This window comes from Archocentrus centrarchus, chromosome 15, assembly GCF_007364275.1.
Source record: "Archocentrus centrarchus isolate MPI-CPG fArcCen1 chromosome 15, fArcCen1, whole genome shotgun sequence".
Classification (NCBI taxonomy): domain Eukaryota; kingdom Metazoa; phylum Chordata; class Actinopteri; order Cichliformes; family Cichlidae; genus Archocentrus; species Archocentrus centrarchus.
Window position 1 is genome coordinate 1,461,796 of NC_044360.1, and position 18,847 is coordinate 1,480,642.

General features: G+C 45.3%; 2 protein-coding genes across 5 annotated transcripts; one reads left to right on the plus strand and one right to left on the minus strand.

The window, feature by feature from the left end:
• Positions 1–1,073: 1,073 nt before the first annotated feature.
• On the minus strand, positions 1,074–3,827 carry rps27a (ribosomal protein S27a). Of its 2 annotated transcripts, none has more exons than XM_030748401.1 (6): positions 3,746–3,827; positions 3,571–3,635; positions 3,163–3,217; positions 2,360–2,445; positions 1,382–1,513; positions 1,074–1,252 (listed from the first exon to the last, which is right to left on the minus strand). In XM_030748401.1, the coding sequence occupies exons 2-6, from the start codon at positions 3,616–3,618 to the stop codon at positions 1,103–1,105; spliced, it is 471 nt and encodes a 156-aa protein (XP_030604261.1). In that variant the 5' UTR covers positions 3,619–3,635; positions 3,746–3,827; the 3' UTR covers positions 1,074–1,102. The 2 variants fall into 2 exon arrangements, with proteins under 2 accessions (XP_030604261.1, XP_030604262.1); XM_030748402.1 differs by lacking the exon at positions 3,746–3,827 and adding an exon at positions 3,711–3,733.
• Positions 3,828–4,020: 193 nt separating this feature from the next.
• On the plus strand, positions 4,021–16,962 carry LOC115793417 (clathrin heavy chain linker domain-containing protein 1). 3 transcript variants are annotated; one of them, XM_030748389.1, is made up of 12 exons: positions 4,021–4,326; positions 5,437–5,624; positions 5,835–5,923; positions 6,977–7,175; positions 7,680–7,795; positions 9,322–9,418; positions 9,498–9,604; positions 10,910–11,081; positions 11,158–11,360; positions 12,653–12,835; positions 16,140–16,351; positions 16,694–16,962. In XM_030748389.1, the coding sequence occupies exons 1-11, from the start codon at positions 4,132–4,134 to the stop codon at positions 16,334–16,336; spliced, it is 1,746 nt and encodes a 581-aa protein (XP_030604249.1). In that variant the 5' UTR covers positions 4,021–4,131; the 3' UTR covers positions 16,337–16,351; positions 16,694–16,962. The 3 variants fall into 3 exon arrangements, with proteins under 3 accessions (XP_030604249.1, XP_030604248.1, XP_030604250.1); XM_030748388.1 differs by having other exon boundaries at positions 16,140–16,962; XM_030748390.1 differs by lacking the exons at positions 6,977–7,175; positions 7,680–7,795 and having other exon boundaries at positions 16,140–16,962.
• Positions 16,963–18,847: the final 1,885 nt, after the last annotated feature.

An 18,847-nucleotide genomic window follows, 5' to 3' on the forward strand; every position in this document is an offset into this window, starting at 1 on the left:
TACATGTAAAGCTTGCATCAGTCAGCGTTTGTTTAGTTCTGGCATAAATGGGCTTCCATCTGTAACTGGATCTTGCAGGATTTTCTTTTTTTTCTTGCTTCCCCAGGTGATTGCTGGTTGAACAGTGCCACCTGCTGGACGTGTGACGACTGCATATTACAAACAGGTGGGAGAGGAAAATGTTTGTCCCTAACAATAAGCACCAATTTGTTTCCAGCTATAAACAGTTTGAGCTTCCTGCAGAGGAGCGACTGTAGCTGTGAGTGGTTCACACACCAAGTGACAACAGTGTGTTACTGGGAGATGATCAGAAACTGTTCAGGTGGGTTTTTTTAAAAAAAAAAGGGCAGCAGAGTGAAATCCTGTCCTGCCTCATCTCAGAGTGCAGCTCCAGATCAGATCAGTCTTTGCTGCTCTTTCCATTTTAGGCCCAGATGTGACCGCACGATGTCTCATTTTTTAATCGGTCAGCAGTTTATTGATCTCGTTCTTGGAGACGTTTCAGCTGTACGTGTCTGAGCTCTTACAACTCCAACAATCTTTAAACTGAAACACTTCAGTTTCCTGCACCTGGTCCCATTCATCAGTTTAAGATTTAAACTCTGACTTTACTTATTCAGATCAATGTTTCAATTCGATTAAGTGATGACGTAGAATTTCATTTCTGGCTCCAAACTGTCACGTGATCAATATGCCGCACTGCTGTGGCCCTGGTTGTTTTTCTCAAGGCAGATCGGTTAAAACACTCAGTTGTGATTTTACCGATGAGAAAGAAGCAGAAATGGCTGCAGTTGATAAGGTATGTTAATCATCTTTAATAGTGAACAGTCATTGATTATGGCACTGCTGTTTATTTAGGAGCATTTGGATCCAGAAATGACTTAAAGACCGGATTATCAGAATTATGGAGGAACGGCTGAAAAGTTTTCCAGAGCTACGGCTCAATCGGCACATTTCACTGGAACATTTGAGGTCACACCTGAAATCAGCCAGTTTGGCTTCTTGTGACAAACTGCTGCTGCTGGTTTTTAACCCTCTCAGAAACCTGAAATCACCACTCTGAGGCTGCGAGCTTAGTCAAACATGTTTCTTTATTTCATGTCTACTTGTCCTCGGGTTTGTTGAAGCAGTAGGTGAGGCAGCACTTCCCGCAGTAGTGACGGTCGAAGTGGCTCGCCATGAACACGCCGGCGCCGCACTCGTCGGCCGGACACTCGCGCCTCAGCCGGTGGATTTTACCGTTCTCGTCCACCTGGAGGAGGAGAGTTTAAATTAAACCCAAATTAACCAAAGCTCAAACTCAGCACTCAGGTAAAAATGAGCCTGAAAACGTCTCTAGCAGCTCATTCATTGGTGACCTGACCTCTCAGGGTCTTTTTACCTTGTAGTATTTGAGCACAGCGAGCTTGACCTTCTTCCTCTTGTGCTTGTTCTTCTTGGGGGTGGTGTAGGACTTCTTCTTCCTCTTCTTAGCACCACCGCGCAGCCTCAGAACCAAGTGCAGAGTCGACTCCTGAAAACACAAAAACAGACGTTAGATAAAGGAAACAGCACGGCCGACTTTTCTATTCATTAAAAACACGTCGAGGGTTTCTGTGGGTTTGGCTCAGGGTCAGAGACTGGAAACAAAAACGGCAAAAATGCTGCAGAGAAAAACCAGACCAGGCGCTGCTAAACGTCTTAGACATCAGAGCTGATTCACAAGAACTCCTCCCTAAAGATGGAAAACAGCCGAGCATTTGGACCTCGAGCTTCCAAAAGGGTTTTAACATGTAACACTGGCTCAGGCTGTAACAGAAGTCCTCACAGGTGTCCATCACATCTCAGCAGGCTAAATACGGCCGTCTGTGCGCCGACGGCCCCGAAGACTGCCTGCCCTCACACGAGCCTACATTTCCTGTTCCGTCCATTTTTAAATTAATTTGAAGTGATTTTACTGAGACTGAGAGCTGAAACACTCCGGGCGGTTCCGGCGAGGCGGTAAACACGATGACACGTCTCAGCTCCTCCTCACGCCCAAGCAAAGTCTCTCCAGTCCGTCCTGCCCGTGGCCCAGCAGGACGGACACAATCAGAGCCGACAGTGATGCAGCAACACAAACGTGACCAAACTGACACTTTTTAGTCCGGCTTTATTAACCCGAGCAGGCTGAGGTTCCAGTGCCTGAGCCTCTATCACAAACCTCCAACAGCCCCAGAAACTCACATCCAAAACAAACCAGATTAATAGAACAAAAACAGATGAACTTTGACCTCAGAGTGAAGGTAAAGACATCAAGGGTCAGACTCAAACTGAACTTTATTCAAAGACAGCATTTATTTCTCGTAAACGACCTCACGCAGCGGCGTTCCCAGCTCACCTTCTGGATGTTGTAGTCGGACAGTGTGCGTCCATCTTCCAGCTGCTTTCCAGCGAAGATCAACCTCTGCTGATCAGGAGGGATTCCTGCAGGGAAGACATCAGCTGATCAGACTTCAAAGAGCAGCAGCAACATGATTTAACCCCGCCCCTTCACTACGATTCAGTAACCAATCACCACTTTAGCTTCCTGTTGATCATAAATCCTTATGAATGTGGTTCTTTAACACACACACACACACACACACACACACACACACACACACACAGTGCGGGTGTGGACACCTGCTGTCAGGTTATTTTACACGATTCATGCAGCATGAAAATGAACCAGAATAAAACATTAAAGGTTTTGATTTCAGGAACTGTGCAGTCATGTGACCTGTGACCTCTCCTGTTACAGCAGTTATATTTAAACACAGCATGGGCCGATCTGCACTCCGCAACAGCTAAAACTTTGTTTTGAGACTTCAGCTCATTTTCACACCAACAGACTGACTTTCAGCATCCTCACAGCTCCTGAATATTTTACTTTTACTCACATGTAATCAGAATTTTTGGCACATTTCTGAAGACATGCAGCAGCTCAGAGATCCCCCAGAACAAAAACATTTTCAGCATCTGCACATAATCCCAACCCCGATAAATGAACAATCATTCACACAGATCAACAATTTCTCAGATTTCAGGTGGACAACGTTCAGAAATCCTGCAGGTTTCATCTACAAGCTCTCAGGTAAGCACCTTAGAGGTGAGTTTATGGACTGTGACGGGTCAGATCATTCCCCTCCCAGGCTCACTCACCCTCTTTATCCTGGATCTTGGCTTTGACATTCTCGATGGTGTCCGAGGGTTCTACCTGTGGAAGCAGAGGGAACAGGTGAGCCACAACATGCGCTTCCGGTCACAGCTCCACTCACGTGCTGGTTACAACTCTTAAACCGCCACCTGAAACATTTACTTCACTTTAAATTAAACAGCTGATCGGCACTGCGGCCGCCCCACGTGTTTACAGACCCCCGTTAGCTTAGCCTGTTAGCCCCGGAACTCCGGCCTCGGAGTCTGCCCCGGGGCCGTTACCGGCCTCGGTGTCCGCCCCACACACGCCACGGGGCCGCTAAAGCACGCCGCCGGTGACTGTGCACCGCTGTAGCTCCGCGGAGCAAACGGCAGCCCGTGAACGCGCACCCGCCATCACAGCCCGGGACTCACCTCGAGGGTGATGGTCTTCCCCGTGAGGGTTTTTACGAAAATCTGCATCCTGGCGTTCAATCCACCTGCAGAGGAGTATACACACAATATGTCAGCATCCGCCGGAGCGGACAGGTCAGTCTGAACGAAGCGATTTTTACCGAAAAAAGGACAGAATATCGGAGAGCAAGTATACCACGGTATACTCCTGATGGCGGATCCTGAGAAGAGGGCTTTCTGCTCCGCACACGGGGTTTTCTGCACGCATTCGCACGGGCTAGGCAGCCTTTACTGTGCCTGATCAAAAATACACGCAAACGATACATTTAGTGCTTTCATTGCGTTTCTTTGTCCTCCTTATATATGTATCAGTGTTCAGTTTGATTTTATTTTAAATTTTTTTTATCATATTCTGGGTACTTAGTCAAAGAAAAATGCGACTCATCTGTTAAAAACTTCATTTCCCAGGAGCGTTGTCGCGGTAACCATAGCGACGTGAAGCTTCCGTTGAAGTTGAGGGAAGAAGGAAAGAAACGGAAAGTTAGCTTAAAAAAATAAATAAATAAATCGGAGTAAATAATAATGTCCGCGGCACAAACGCCCCGCGGTCCGAGTTCAGGAAGACGCTTCACAGCCGGCATCCGGACATCCGACAGCGACCGGCGGTTCCTCGAGGCTCTGCACCAGTTCATAGAGCGCGAGAAGAAGCACCTGCGGTGTCCGGAGGAGGGCGCGGACGAGCTACGGTACACCGTCCACCGCTCCGCCTTCAACCAGGTACTCCGAGCAGCACACCGGGCAGATTTAAGGCCTGAACACCGGAGCTTTACCAGGAAGAAGGGAATGCAGACATTTACTCTAAACACTGGGAAATCTACCACATTTACCCCTCCCCCCAGTAAACTAGCAAATTTAGAGACACCCCCCCCCCCCCCCAAAAAAAGAAGAAACTCAACAATTTACACAGAGAAAAAAAGGAAAATTTATCAGAAAAAAATGGCAATTTTTTTTTTTTAATTCATAGTAGAGAGAAATGGGACTCGAACCTGCGGTACCTGCACCGCAACGCAGCATATGTATGTGGTCGCAGGCGTCACCACTAAGCCACCCAGGTGCCCTGAAAACTGCATATTTATGAGAAAAATCCTCAACAATATAAACTGGTCCTGTTATACATTTGTCAATCAAATTTAAGGAAAAAAACCTGTCAAACTTACAAGGAAAAAAAAGCACATATACAAGAAAACACAAATTTGAGGGAAAAAAATCTGCCAAATTTACCCTCTCTCTAAGAAACTGGCAAATGTAGAGGAAAAAAGCCAAATTTATAAGAGAACTAGAAGCACTCAGAGAGCGCAAACCTCCGCCAAGGCCATAGGGTCACTGATGCTGTAATACGTGTATCTAAATACTGTGAAATAATCTTTCATCTTTCCCAGACAACAATAACCTCCTATCCCGCAATAGTGAAGACTCCTTAAAAAAATTCCTGGATCCAGATCGTGATCCAGATCACCGCCAAAATTTAATCATTTCTTCCTCTTGTCATTTCCAACCACTCCACAAAATTTCATCGAAATCCGTCCATAACTTTTGGAGTAATCCTGCTGACAAACAAACAAACAAACAAACAAACCAACGCGACCGAAAACATAACCTCCTTGGCGGAGGTAATAAAAATTGGTAAATTTACCCCCCAAAAACCAAACAAACCTTTTTTCCCATCAATGAGAACATCCAGACATCAGGAAGCTGCGGCTCCTTCATGAGTTTATTGAGGTGTTTACTAAGGTGCAAAACACCCACAGAGACACAAAGAGAAAAGCTTCTGAATATGTGACTGGTTAACTTCAAGATCTCTTCCTGTGTCCTCCTTGGTGCTGACAGGTGATTGGACAGGTGACGGCCTATAAGAGGCTTCTGGTGGCCATTAAGTTGGAGTATGATGACACCATCAGGGAGCTGCAGAGGAGGGAGGAGGAAGCCAGAGCGACTCGGCGAACCACGGCGGCCTCCGAGTCACGGCTCAAATCACTGCTCACCTGTCAGAGGCGAGCCGCCCACCTGAGGGACAGGTGAGTGAGTGACAGCTGTCTTTATAAATGCCACTTAGAGTATGTGGACTAAATTAATAACTATGTTGGTGTTACATGTAAATAAAGCTCACCATTTTCAGAGATGAAGCTGTGTAAAGGCATGCAGTCTGGAAAAACTCCTCCAACACTTTATTAGTCTGTATTTTTCCGGCTCCTTTATGCTGATGATGCCTGTTTGACTCTTTGCAGGATCTCCAGCCTTCAGAGGGAAACAGCAGAACTTCAAGAGGACATCAAGAGAGAGAAGACGTCCAAAGAGCAGAGCACATGGATGCCTGGTACAGCTTCAGCTAGAAGACTGAACGCAAGGGTCCTCAGAGTCCAGACTAAGGGCAAATTCAGTGGGTCAGGATATGAGTGAAGGCTGCACCCAGCGGGCCCCGTTAGCTCACTTTTAAAACGGACACATTAACGTCCCACATGTCCAAAAACATGAAACCAAAGGATGTGATTAAAAAGAAAGCAAAGCAAAAATACAGCTGCAATAAAAGGATTTAAATGAATAAAGCAATCTAAAATTGTGGAATAAAATTATTTTAAAAAAGATCAAGTAAGAATAAATTAAAATGCACTAATAAAATCTCAAAAACAGAAACAAGAACCAGACGGACAGAGCAGGAAGGAAACGTTCACAGTGGACCGGACAAAACCGAAAGACTAAAACGTAGACCGCTCACAGACCGCTGCAACCGAGTGGACGCAGTGAGCTCATGTGGGATGGCAGCTTATCCCAGCAGAGGCTCAGTCAGCGTTAGATTTTAGGGGGGAGGATGACTTCAGTGACCCTGGAGGTAAAATATGAGGTTAAATGATCTGTAATAGATCATGGAGCTGATACTGGATAGTGTGCAGGGGGTTGGGGGTGTTGCCAGGACTTAAATCCTTTCTGAGATTATGAATGTAGCTGATGAAGTCCACCAATGCTGAGACACGTTCTTCTTCAAACGTTGAGCTGTTTGCCCTCACAGTCAGCTGTGGACCCACCCCCACACCTGCCTCTCTTTATGCTCCTTTTACATCCAATCATGTCACTAATTAATTAACATCATCCTAATTAGTTTTTTAACATTGCACCACTTATTCACTCTTTTATGGCTCCTGTCTCAGCTCTTTTTGAAAAGGCTTGCTCTCACCAGATTTAATAATCTACATATAAAAAGTCTCAAACTACAACTTCCCCTTCTGCAACTCAGGGCTGGAGCCAATCCCAGCTGCCGTAGGACGACCCAGAATTGGAGACGCAGAAGAGGACGAGTTCAGTTTCAGTTTGGTCATAACTGAATGATCTGTCAGATCCTCCGGGGTTGATCTCCACCTGTGTCGTCTCACAGGTTTGACGGTGGCTGAGTCTGAGAATCCCGAGGCTCTGGAGAGGTACCTGAGGGACCTGGAGGCTCAGAGAGGCGCTCTGCTGGACAGAAAGAGTCAGTGCGTTCCTCTGGAGGTCAAAACCAAACTGGATGCTGAGCTGCAGGCCGCCGAACACCGCAGAGACCGACTGAGCGCCGAGAACGACCGCCTGACAGTCCTGTAAGAGCCGAAATCACAGGGTGAAGGACCATCCACCTCTGAAGTCAGTAGCATAACGATGTAATCCAGCAGTAACAATGACTGAAGATGTTTAACAGTGAAAACTGTCTGCTCATATTGATGAGATGCCCCTTATTTTAAAAAGTGAAGGGAAATCTCGTTCCTGAGCACCTCTGCAGACTCTTAAGATGAGCAGCAGAGGAGGAAGTGTGTTTGACAAGGACAGGAAGTGCTGACAGAGGAAAAAAACTCCTCACACTCTTACTCACACATTTAGTCTTCAGACAGACACCCTGCAGTGGCTGTAATACTGACCTGGGTGCAGTTTCTAACAGAGCTCAAATTAGTATTTCACCCCTGAAAGTTTCATGTGGATCTCTGTTGGATTTATGAATTTATGGGGACTCAAACACGCCAGGATAAAAGTACCAAATTTACTGGATTTGATTAAATCTGAGGATCAGCAGCTGAACGCCGCCATCACCGCTCTCTTTCTGTCTGTAGATACAAACGTCTGAAGTGTGTGTGGGACTGTCTGAGCAGCTGGGAGGAGGAGGGTCAGCAGGTTCCTCTGCAGGAACTCCTGGGTTCCACTCTGGAGAACATCAGACAGGCAGATGGTGAGACCCTGCTGCAGTCGAAGCAGTCTCTGAAATCACACGATGCTTTATCGCCTCCTCAGAAGGTTTTAGATGTGGTGGCAGAGAATTAAAAACACTGTTTATTGGTTACTCCTGGAGTGAATGTGGTAAAATAATTTCTCCTGCTTCAGGTCACCAAACATATTCCCAGCTGCATTCACCAGAATCAGAACAATACTGATAATGGTGTGATATTTACCACAAGCTAAAAAATGGGATTCTGTGTGGAAAAAAAACAAACAAAAAAGATTAAAAAAAATACTGTGCAGCTCTTCTGGAGTCCCACAGGTTAACCAAAGCTGTTAGGACTCCTTCAGCTTGATGGCTGCCTTCACCCCTGGTGTCCACCATCTGGTTCGGGGAGTTTCACCACGACAGGCACCAACCACCGTGCAGCCACAGCTCTGAGCAGCAGCCTCAACGGTGGAGGTGCAGAACTTGGTCCTTTCAGACTCGGTGTCCTCAGCCTCCCTCAGAATGCTGTCAAAGTTGCTTCAATCTTAAATATGATCAATATGTCTTTTTTAGTTGGCTATGTACCACAGGCTTTTTGTCAAGGAACGCTGTGTAGCAGGCAGGTGATGGACCCGTGATGCAGGACTCAGAAACAGGGGGATACAGAGCTGAATGGAGCTGGCAGCAAAAACTGGAGAGGCTGACAGATGGAAACGCACACAGTGGACAGGGAACCATAGACGACAACACAACAAGGAACAAAGGGAAATGCAGACTATATAACACATCAGGGAACTAGGACACACCAGAGAGCACAGCTGAACAGACTCACACACTAACAAGACAGGAAGCAAAACTGAATATCAAATCCACGATACAAGAGACTATCAAAGTAAAACAGGAAGTGACCTCAAGAAATATAAACAAGGCAACACAGAAGACTTGACAAAGGAGGCTGACATACAGAGGGAATCTAAACATGATTAAACGGGGAAGACAAGAACAAAGGAATCAGGAACTAAATACCAACAACTAATAAACACAACCAGAGATATAACAACAACAGAACTTCACCAGGAGAACTCAAAACACTGGACCACCTGCCCAGGACCGTGACACTTTTAAGGTGGCTGTAATTAAACCTCTACTTAAAAAGCCATCAGTGACCCAGCTGTCTTAGCTAATTATAGGCCAATCTCCAACCTTCCTTTTCTCTCAAAGATCCTTGAAAGAGTAGTTGTAAAACAGCTAACTGATCATCTGCAGAGGAACGGTTTATTTGAAGAGTTTCAGTCAGGTTTCAGAATTCATCACAGTACAGAAACAGCATTAGTGAAGGTTACCAATGATCTTCTTACAGCCTCTGACAGTGGACTCATCTCTGTTCTTGTCCTGTTGGACCTCAGTGCAGCTTTGATACTGTTGACCATAACATTTTATTACAGAGATTAGAGCATACTATAGGTATTAAAGGTACTGCACTGCAGTGGTTTGAGTCATATTTTTGTTTTTACCAAGACTGTAAAGATGTTGTTTCCTTCGCCCTGCAGAGATGGACGAGGACACCTGCGGCATCAAGCAGCTGTTTGAGGACCAGGAGCCGACCGGAGTCGATTCCTCCAAACTTCTGGCAGATTACCTGGACAGGTGCTGTGTTCACAAAAACCTTCTGATGAGTTTGTGTGTGTGGAGTTTGCCCAGCTTCCCCACTCTCCTTTGTCCTCAGGTTTCTGGAACTGTTTGACTCGGCTCAGTATGAGGACGCCGCTCTAATTGCTGCCAGAGCTCCTCGAGGAGTCCTGAGTAACACTGACACCATGGAGATGTTCAAAGGTGGGAAAAGCACACATCTGTACACTTATCAGAGGGTCTGAAACATATTTAATCGACTCTATGCAAAGATCCTAACTGACTTTAAGCACAGTTCTAAATTAACTTTTTTTAACTCTTTAAAGTTACCGGCCAATCAGAATTTCCACTAGCCAAATCTTATGCGGTAAAAATAAGAGAAATGAGTGCCACTGAATGCATTTGATAATTTTATTAACATTGTTAGCATGAAAAACACAACACATACCATAAAATATACACAGAAAGTGCAAACAGGTTTGGGATCAATCTATCTATATATCTATATATATTATTTGAACCACGTCTTCAGAGCTCTTCTTCTTCAGAAGCGGCATCAGGATCTGAGCTACTCTCATTTTTTGCTGCACGTTTGTGCACAAAGTTAGGCCTGCGTGAGCACACGCTGTCAGCATGCCATATATCAGTGGCTTTGGACGGGTCAAAGTCAGTTATGTCAGGTGAGCACAACTGTATTTTCAAGAGGTCAGAGAGGATATCATCTTTAAGGCGTGAGCGCCGGTCACTTTTCACCTGCTTCATGACACTGAACCCTCTTTCTCAGTCAGCTGTTGTTGCAGGGATGGTGAGGAGAGCATCAGAAAGATCAAGGACATCAGGACACCGATGGCGCAGCATATATATATATATATATATATATATATATATATATATATATATATATATATATATATATATATATATATATACCATTACCGTTCATTTCCATGTTTTCTTGCTCTATTTTCACTACAAACTGCGTCAGCCAATGGGTGTAAAATGTCATGACGTAGCGTTAAGGTATATAGTGTTCGTGGGAAATGTAGGAAGTACTGCCAGGGGATAAATGACCGAGAACGGAGCCTTATACATCATGCATGTAATGCCTCTTGCATCACTGGCAAAACTGGCTAGTAAGTTTTTATTAACACCTGCCAAAATGATTTTTTACCCACATTTGGCGGGTTGGCAGGTGTTAATTTAGAACCCTGACTTTAAGTAAGATTAAATCAGTCAGACTCCAGAGGCTCAAACGACACAGATTAAGATGCAACCTGAGCACCGAATGACAAAACGACTGCAGAAAGACACAAATGTGAGTTCTGTGCAGCTCAGGTGGGAACTCGTCTTCTTATTACCTGTCAGATAAATACATTACATGAAGAGCTGGGGACTGACTCGCTGCTGGAGCCTCGAGTGGACATTAGAGGAACCGCAGCTCGTGGCGCTTCATGTTTCAGCCCTGAAGATTACTGCTTGGGTGTGATGTGCCCCCTCTTCTTCTTTCAGGTGTGGAGGGCTTCCAGGGGTTGCTCCCCCCTCCCTTTCTCTTCTTCTGGGCCCTGCTGTTCACCGCCAGTGCCGATGCCAAGCTGTCTGCTCCGCTCTCCCTTCAAGGCATCTCCTGTGCCCTGCAGTGCGGCGCCCTGCAGCTCGTCACCTACGCCGTCACCCAGAAGAAGTACAAATGTTTTTCCTGTCAGTTTTAAGACTTTCATATCCGCTGCTCTCGGCCTTTATGCTCTCTGTCCTCTCAGGCTGACCTTCTCCGAGGATCTGGGCGACATCCTGACTGAGCATGCTCAGAAGAACCCTGGCGTGGCTGACCTGTGTCTGACGTTGGCCACCATTGTCTATGAGGCCTGCAGGCTCAACAGGAAGGTTGCACTGAGCATGTGCAGGAGAGGCCTGATACACAGCGCTGCCGAGTTCCTGAACCACTGCGAGGACCTCACAGCCGGTGTGTTTATGTGTGTGTGTGTGTGTGTGTGTGTGTGTGTACAGCTGTCTGTGTGAGGAGCAGGTTCAGGGTTAAACCATCATTGTGCGGACACGGTTCAGGTCCGAGGCTCAGTTCGTGTTTTGCTCCATTTCTAAATCACTTCGTTAATCTTATAAAACATGAAGTTCAGCTACACGCAAATCAAAATACGCTCGGGCGTATCTGCCCAGGTTTAACATAACAGGATACATCGTCATGGTAACTTACACACCTAAACCCTCCAGGGTTGAGATGAGCCTGCTGGCCAATCAGATCTCAGAGTGTGCACCGTCTAAAGTTTTTGTCTTTCTCTGACAAAACCAATCAGAAATTTACATTTTTTTCCTTTATTATAACAATATGATTGTGAAACAGAGCCCCTGCTGACCTTATATAAAAGCTCTAATTAAGCCTGCTTGCTGTCAGACATAAGTATGACACTGAGACACCAAACAAACAGCTGTTAATATGATGTCAAAGAAGCAGGTCTTTGGGCAGGAGTACGAGCATTTAACAAAACTCAGTGAAGCGCAGGACAAAGGTTCTCGCTGCGTTAACCCAGGACGATGAAACTGTGATAGTGGGAAAGTATGAGGATGTTAAATTCTTCATAGAGACCTTACTGCTGCTGCTGCAGAGAAAGCAGAGTCACAGGGCTGAACGGTAGTTTGTCAGTAAAACGTCTGAATGAACATGTGCTTAAACCTGTTTTTGGACAGTCAGACTGAAAAACAGCTGCTGTATCGATAAAGTTTACTGTATTTGAAATCAGGAAGGAATTAACAGACTCATCACAGCTCTGTCACTCTGACACAGGAGAAATGAAATCTAGTTTTTATTCTGTCAGGTTTAACGCTGTGAGAATAAAACCAGAATTCAAACGTAGGATTGGACTACATGCAGATTTGATATGAGGTCAGCAAGGACAAACAGCTGCTGTGTTTTAGGATCAGATATTAACGCTTATAGAACAACAACAATGCCAAAAAGGGGAAGGAGCGCCCCCTTTCACAAGAGAAATTATTATGTTTTTATCCTAATAATGTGTAAAACCCTCATGAAGCTTCAGTCACTCTGAGCCACTGATGTGGCAATGAGCAGGTTTTCTTGATAAACATGCAGCCTCGAAGATGCTGAACTCTGACGTGGAAAACATGTTTAATAGTGTCGTGTCTTTGAGGGTCCTCACACTTACAGCAAGGCAAGTGTGTGTGTGTGTGTGTGTGACATTTCCTGACATTATAATGACACCCCCCCCCCCTCTCTCTCAGAGGACTGTATGTGGGTCCTGTGTCACTCGCCCAGCCTCTCCCTCCTCCAGCTGTTGACAGAGCCACCGCAGGACGGGGCAGCCATCTTGTCTGTGGGCGTGGCCTGTGCGGTTCTGCTGGTGGACCCTCAGCAGCAGCTGTTAGCGCTGCAGCTCCTGGACAGCTTCATGACCCGAGGACGAGGTGCGTGGACCAGACAGTCATCAGCCGGCGTGCACCTGTAGGGTCATTTCCTGGCGTGCTCGCTGGGTGGCGGCATTTAAATTGACCGCTTAATGCTAGGACTCCCAGGGTGGTCATTTTGACCTTTTTTAAATTTTGCAGTATAATATCTTGGTTTCTATAAACCTCATGTAACTGTAGGACCCTGACTTTTCCTAAATATGTGTATACTGCATTCTAACATTGTAATTTTTTTACAATTACAAGACACGAGAGTAGACACTACCTAGAACTCCCATAGGTGGTCATTATGACCATAATACAACATTTACATAAATTTATAATGGATAAATATCATATGTATAAATATAATTTGTAATCAATAAAAGATCAAAGAATACATGGAGCTGTAATGTTACCAGTCAACTAAAGATGGTCGTGGCCTTGGTCATAGCCGTCACATTGACCATATTCATTTAGAGTGTGATTTGGTGAAATCGGATGATTTTTGATCCCTGACAGCTCCCACCTGCTGTTGATGGCAAAGTGTCGCTCCTGGTGTTCTCAAGAACCTGATAAAAGGTGACTGAACTTTTATTTAAACCCTAGTGGGGGCTGCCCCCTTTGGAGGTGCTTGTTGACCCATTGTAGGTTCTCAGGCATCCAGGACATAGCAGTCTCTGGAGCCTTTACCAGAAAGGGTTTCCTATGAAACCACTGTGAGACCAGTGAGACCTTGTCACTTCAGGTGACCTATTGAGGTCACGTGAAGTAAGGTGTGACTGGGGTTTGAGGCACCTGGAAGGATCTCTAGACTGTGTTGTAGGAAACTGACAGCTGGTGTCATAAACCACCCCCTCTGTTCAATGATGGAGGTTCACAGTGGACATAGATGGCCTCTTTTATTCCTCTTTCAAACAGTCTTTGTTCTCGGCCCAAAATATGAACAGTGGCATCCTCAAAAGACATGTGGTTATCCCAACCGGGCCTTCAGCAAATCAGTGAAGATGTGCAGGAAAGAAAGTCAGACACCAGCTAACACTGTGTCTCATGTAGCAGGTTTGTCAGAGAAATTCAGGAGAATTTTCTCCAAGCATGACACCCCAGCCACACTCTAAGACAAAAACTGGTCCCAAGGACAAAACTCCCAAACACAACTTCATCCTAATGTATGCTGTGCAGTGCAGCAAAGAGTGCTAAACAGAAACTAAACAGCCTCTCCACAAAGGCAGAGCATAACACAGAAGAGTCACCTCAGAATGACAAAACTCAGCTGTACACCTGACCACACAGTTGGTCCACCTGAAAACACTGATCCACACCTTTTTTCCACCTTAGCTTATGTGCAGCAGCACATAAATAATAATGGGTCAGTGACCACCACCTCCAGCTCCCACTAGGGTTTAAATACCTGGGATTCTCTGCCTGAAGAAGCTCCTTGGATCAGAGGAGAACCAGCTTCAAAGAAGTTCACTCACCTTTTTTTGAGCTTTTGAGAAAACCATGACCTGGATGACTGAGAATCTACACAGACATCTGTTGTTCCTTGCCACAAGCATCTTTAGTTGATTGGTAACATTACAGATCCATGTATTCTTCAATGTTCTTATTGATTATGAATCATATTTATATATATGATATTGATTTATTATAAATTGAAGCAAATAGTGTATGGTGGTCAAAATTACCACCTATGGGAGTTGTAGTGTTAAAGTGAAGGAAAACGGAGAGACGTTCATGTTCTCACACATCCTCCCGTACGTCTGAGGATTTTCCAAATAAAATGTCATTCAGGAGTAAGCATTCAAGAAAGTGAGCTCTAATTAAATATATTTATTAGATTTTTAATTGGAGAAGATTGCTTGATATAGTTTGACGTCACCTTACAGAAAGCTTTCCCTCCAGCTCACTTTGTGCCTCTGATAGCTCTGAGAGAGGCTCTGCTGCTCCAATAATGAATAAAGCTCAGGTTTGAAGGTACACAGGTGAAGGAAAACCGGCCCACAGCCTCACAATATTTTACATTATTTGAATACTTATCTTCACTTTCTTCTGGTCCACTTAAGTATTTTTTTATGTTTTGATTTATCTCATGCCTCTGAAACAGCTGAGAAACACCCACATCTGCCCACTGTGGGCCCACACTGGCATGTTTGCTTGGATAGTGATTATCTCACATATGTAAGGCAGCTGTTATTGTGATTTGGTACCCATCCATTTTTTTCTGCTTATCACAGGGCCAGCAGCCTAAAAATAGAAACCCTGACCTCCCTCTCCCCAGCCACCTCCTCCAGCTTATCCAGGGGACCCCAAAGCATTCCCAGGCCAGCTGAGAGATATAAACTTGTGTGCTGGGTCTGCCCGGACCCTCCTCATAGTAAGACATGCCTGGAACACCTCACCCAAGAGGTGCCGAGGAGGCATCCTAGTCAGATGCCCAAACCACTTCATCTGGCTCCTTTCGATGTGGAGGAGCAGCAGCTCTGCTCTGAGCCCCTCTCGAATGCCTAAGTTCCTCATCCTGTCTCTAAGGGAGAGGAAGCTTCCCATCGGAGGAAGCTCATTTCTGCCGTTTGTATCTGTGATCTCCTTCTTTTGGTCACTACCCAAAGCTTGTGACCATCGTTGAGGGTAGGAACATAGATCACCACCATGATGCAACGTTTGCCAGATTCACGTCGAGGCAGTCCAAAAGTCCTTCTCCATGGCCTCACTGAACTGGTTTGAAGGCGTGGGGAAACAGCCCTCTGATACACCGGTAAAATCTCAAACTTACAGACAGCAAGCCGAGGGGATACAAGGATGCACCCCAGCATGGCGCCTCTCAATGAGGGCAACTCCAGACTGGAACAGAATCCAGCCCCTCTCCAGGAGACTGGTTCCAGGGCCCAGAGTGTGTGCTGAGGTGAGCCCGGCTGTATCTAGCAGGCGTCTCTCGATCTCACACACTACCTCAGGCTCCTTTCCCACCAGAGAGGTGATGTTCCATGTCTCGGTCACCGCCTTGATAGCAGGAGATCGGTCTGCAGGGCCTCCGTCCTTAGCTGCTGCCCAACACACACTGCACCTGACTGTGTGATTGGGGCGTGGCCTGTTACTACAGGTAACATATGGACTGTGGATCAGAAGCTGCTATCCCCAACTGAGAAAAACCTTTTTATTATTTTAAACTTCAGAAAGATAGAAAATGGTTTTACTGAGTTCCCTGAAAAATGAACTGCTATTAATTACAACCAATGAAATAACATGTTTCATCAGCCTATTTGAATATTGTTGGTTTTATTATTTATTCTGAGATAAGTTTATGTTGTGCTGGTCTTCTCAGAGGGTTTGGAGGAGGTGATTATGGGGGACTGCGGCGCCTCAGTGGACGTGTGGACCGACGTGGTGTCACTGTGCTCTGAGCTGAAGCGGGACGACCTGAGCAGGACCGTCCTGTCCATCCTGCTGAGCCAGAGCGGGACCAGAATCGTGTCCCCAGACCCAGATGGAGCCCGGCTCGTGGAGCACATCTACCTGTGAAAACTGGGCTTGAAGGTAGAATTAAAGCAGCTGAATAATTTCTTATTAATATGAACCAACGGACGGGTTCTGACAGTTTACAGGCTGTTCATCAACTTTAACTTCATGTTTTTTTCCTTCTTGATGAAATCAGGATGTCTTACAGTTAAATGTCAAATTGGGAAAAGTATCAGCCAAAAGGTACAATTAAAAAAAAACACGTCAGATCTGTGAAGACTGAGTTTTTTTTTTTAAATTTGGTGTAAATCATAATCGCATCAGTTTTACTCATCCTTGTGATCACATGTGAGCGCCTCATTGCGAACTCTGAGCTTCAGCTGAAAAGACTGAAAACACATTCACAAACTCCAACTGCAGGTATTACGGTATTAAAGGGTGCAGCAGCAACCTTTGGGAGGACCTCGCCTCTCTCTGAAGGAACCAGGAGGTTCCAAAGAGCACCGACTGTGGTTTAAACTGCTGATGGAAGTCTCGAGATGATGTTCATCACTCACTGCAAGATGCTCACGTTCACATTTGGACGTTCATGCCAACATTTCTAGGATCTCTACTAACTCTACTTGTCTTCATTCTTTTCTTCTGTAATTTTGGCATGAAAACAATAAAATAAACAATCAGGGCAAAGTGACGTAAAATAAAGTTAAAATCAGAAAAGAAATATGATCACCTTTGTCTGTTGTTTAGCAGGATCAATTAAAAACAGTTATGATGGGCCACCCACCTTAAACAGTCATTAACTTTTGCAGTCCACCTGGATGCTGATCTTTCCATCATATCTGCACAATTACACTTTTATGAGAGTTGACTGGTGATTATAAGCATACAGTTTTTATGTCCAGGGGCCTCTTCCAGGAAGCAGGTTTAGCTCCAGCTCTGGGTTTGTTAACCCTGAAATGAGGAAAACTCAGGTTTTCTGCTCCAGGAAGAGCTAACTCCAACTCTGAGTCAGTTCATGGAGCTAACCTGGCAGGTTTTATCCAACAAACTCTGAGTGTCTCTGACTCCGCCCCTCCTGCTGCACCTGAGCTGCCTGTCTGACACGCTGATTCAGTCATAAAGTGGCTGTCAGAGCGTCAGAGGAGCAAATTCATCTGCAGACCTTTATGTTTCTACAAGCACAGAAATCCCAGTTAGACCCACAGCATGTCTTTACTCTCTCCCCTCAGCCCAGCAGGTCCCAGCAGATGACCCCCCCTCCCTGAGCCTGGTTCTGCTGGAGGTTTCTTCCTGTTAAAGGGAGTTTTTCCTTCCCACTGACACTCATAGGGGGTCGTTTTCTCTGTATTATTGGAGGGTCTTTACCCACAATACAAAGCACCTTGAGGCGACTGTTTGTTGTGATTTCATGCTATATAGATAACGTTGAATTGAATTGAACTGATGTCAACAATTACTGTGAACTCAATGGAGAACAACCTGAGGTTACACAAAGGTGCTTACGACCAAAGCAAGGTTGGGATTGTCCATGGGGTCACTGGGGTCAAGGTCATGTGGTTAAACCTTTTTTTAAGTTTTTCATGTTTACTTCATGTCTAAGAAATAGTTTGAAACCTTGCATGATTATTTTCCATATCAAGACATTATGCAGAGATAAACTCCTGGAGGTCAAGGTCACATGATTATTACATCTGTGCTCTTCATGTGAGAACGAGCAGGGTTAATTCAGCGCAATGGGTGTATTTTGCCCACTAGGCAGCGCCCTGGCTCTTTTTTGGATGGACCTACATTGTGTTCTCAGTGTGTTGATGTAACAGACAAATATAAAGATGGACTACAAACTGCGCACCTCACTTCACCCTCTGTGCTCCTAGCAGAGGTGCAGCGCTGCCATAATGCACCAGAGTGGCTCTGAGCGAGTGATGGACCTGATAGAGCAGCAGATTCAGGTGCAGCTTCACACCTGAATCATCTCAGCATCGAGTCCACGATGTTAATGAAACGCTTTCTTCAGTGATACGGGCTCCACACAGGAACGCTTCCCATCAGTTCGATCACACGATTCAAGTCAAAGTGCTCATTGAACACATTTTGGTTTGAAGACAGAGAAATAAAAGTGCTCTTTTACACATGATTGCCTCACACATTAGAGACTGGGAAAGGACTGGGATTGCCAAAATCAGCACTTTCATCATTAGAATAGAATAGAATAGAATAGAATAGAATAGAATGGAATGGAATGCCTTTATTTGTCATCATACACAATGTACAATGAGGTTGTGAAGCCACTCCTGTTTCAATGTCACTCTGTAGAAAAGTCCACACATAAATACCTAAAATAAATTGATACATATAAACATGATGCACGGTGGGTAGGAAGGACTGTAGCGGTCAGCAAAGGGACTGGAAGGTCAAACAGGATGTCTCACACCTGTCTGACAGGTGAGCCTGCTGCCACCTTAGCAACTAACCAATAAAGTTACGAGTGTCTAATCGAGATAGAGAAGAACAGTCTCGCGCTGATTTTAAGCAGGATAGACCGCTGGATGGTGTCATCGCAGCCTGAAGGCTGAA

Coding starts and splice junctions, on each gene's coding strand:
- rps27a (XM_030748401.1), bottom strand. CDS start 3,618: ATGCAGATTTTCGTAAAAACCCTCACGGGGAAGACCATCACCCTCGAG. Junction 2,446..3,162: donor CAAGATCCAGGATAAAGAGG/GTGAGTGAGCCT, acceptor TCTTCCCTGCAG/GAATCCCTCCTGATCAGCAG. Junction 1,253..1,381: donor CTGTGCTCAAATACTACAAG/GTAAAAAGACCC, acceptor CTCCTCCTCCAG/GTGGACGAGAACGGTAAAAT.
- LOC115793417 (XM_030748388.1), top strand. CDS start 4,132: ATGTCCGCGGCACAAACGCCCCGCGGTCCGAGTTCAGGAAGACGCTTC. Junction 4,327..5,436: donor ACCGCTCCGCCTTCAACCAG/GTACTCCGAGCA, acceptor TGGTGCTGACAG/GTGATTGGACAGGTGACGGC. Junction 7,176..7,679: donor AACGACCGCCTGACAGTCCT/GTAAGAGCCGAA, acceptor TTCTGTCTGTAG/ATACAAACGTCTGAAGTGTG.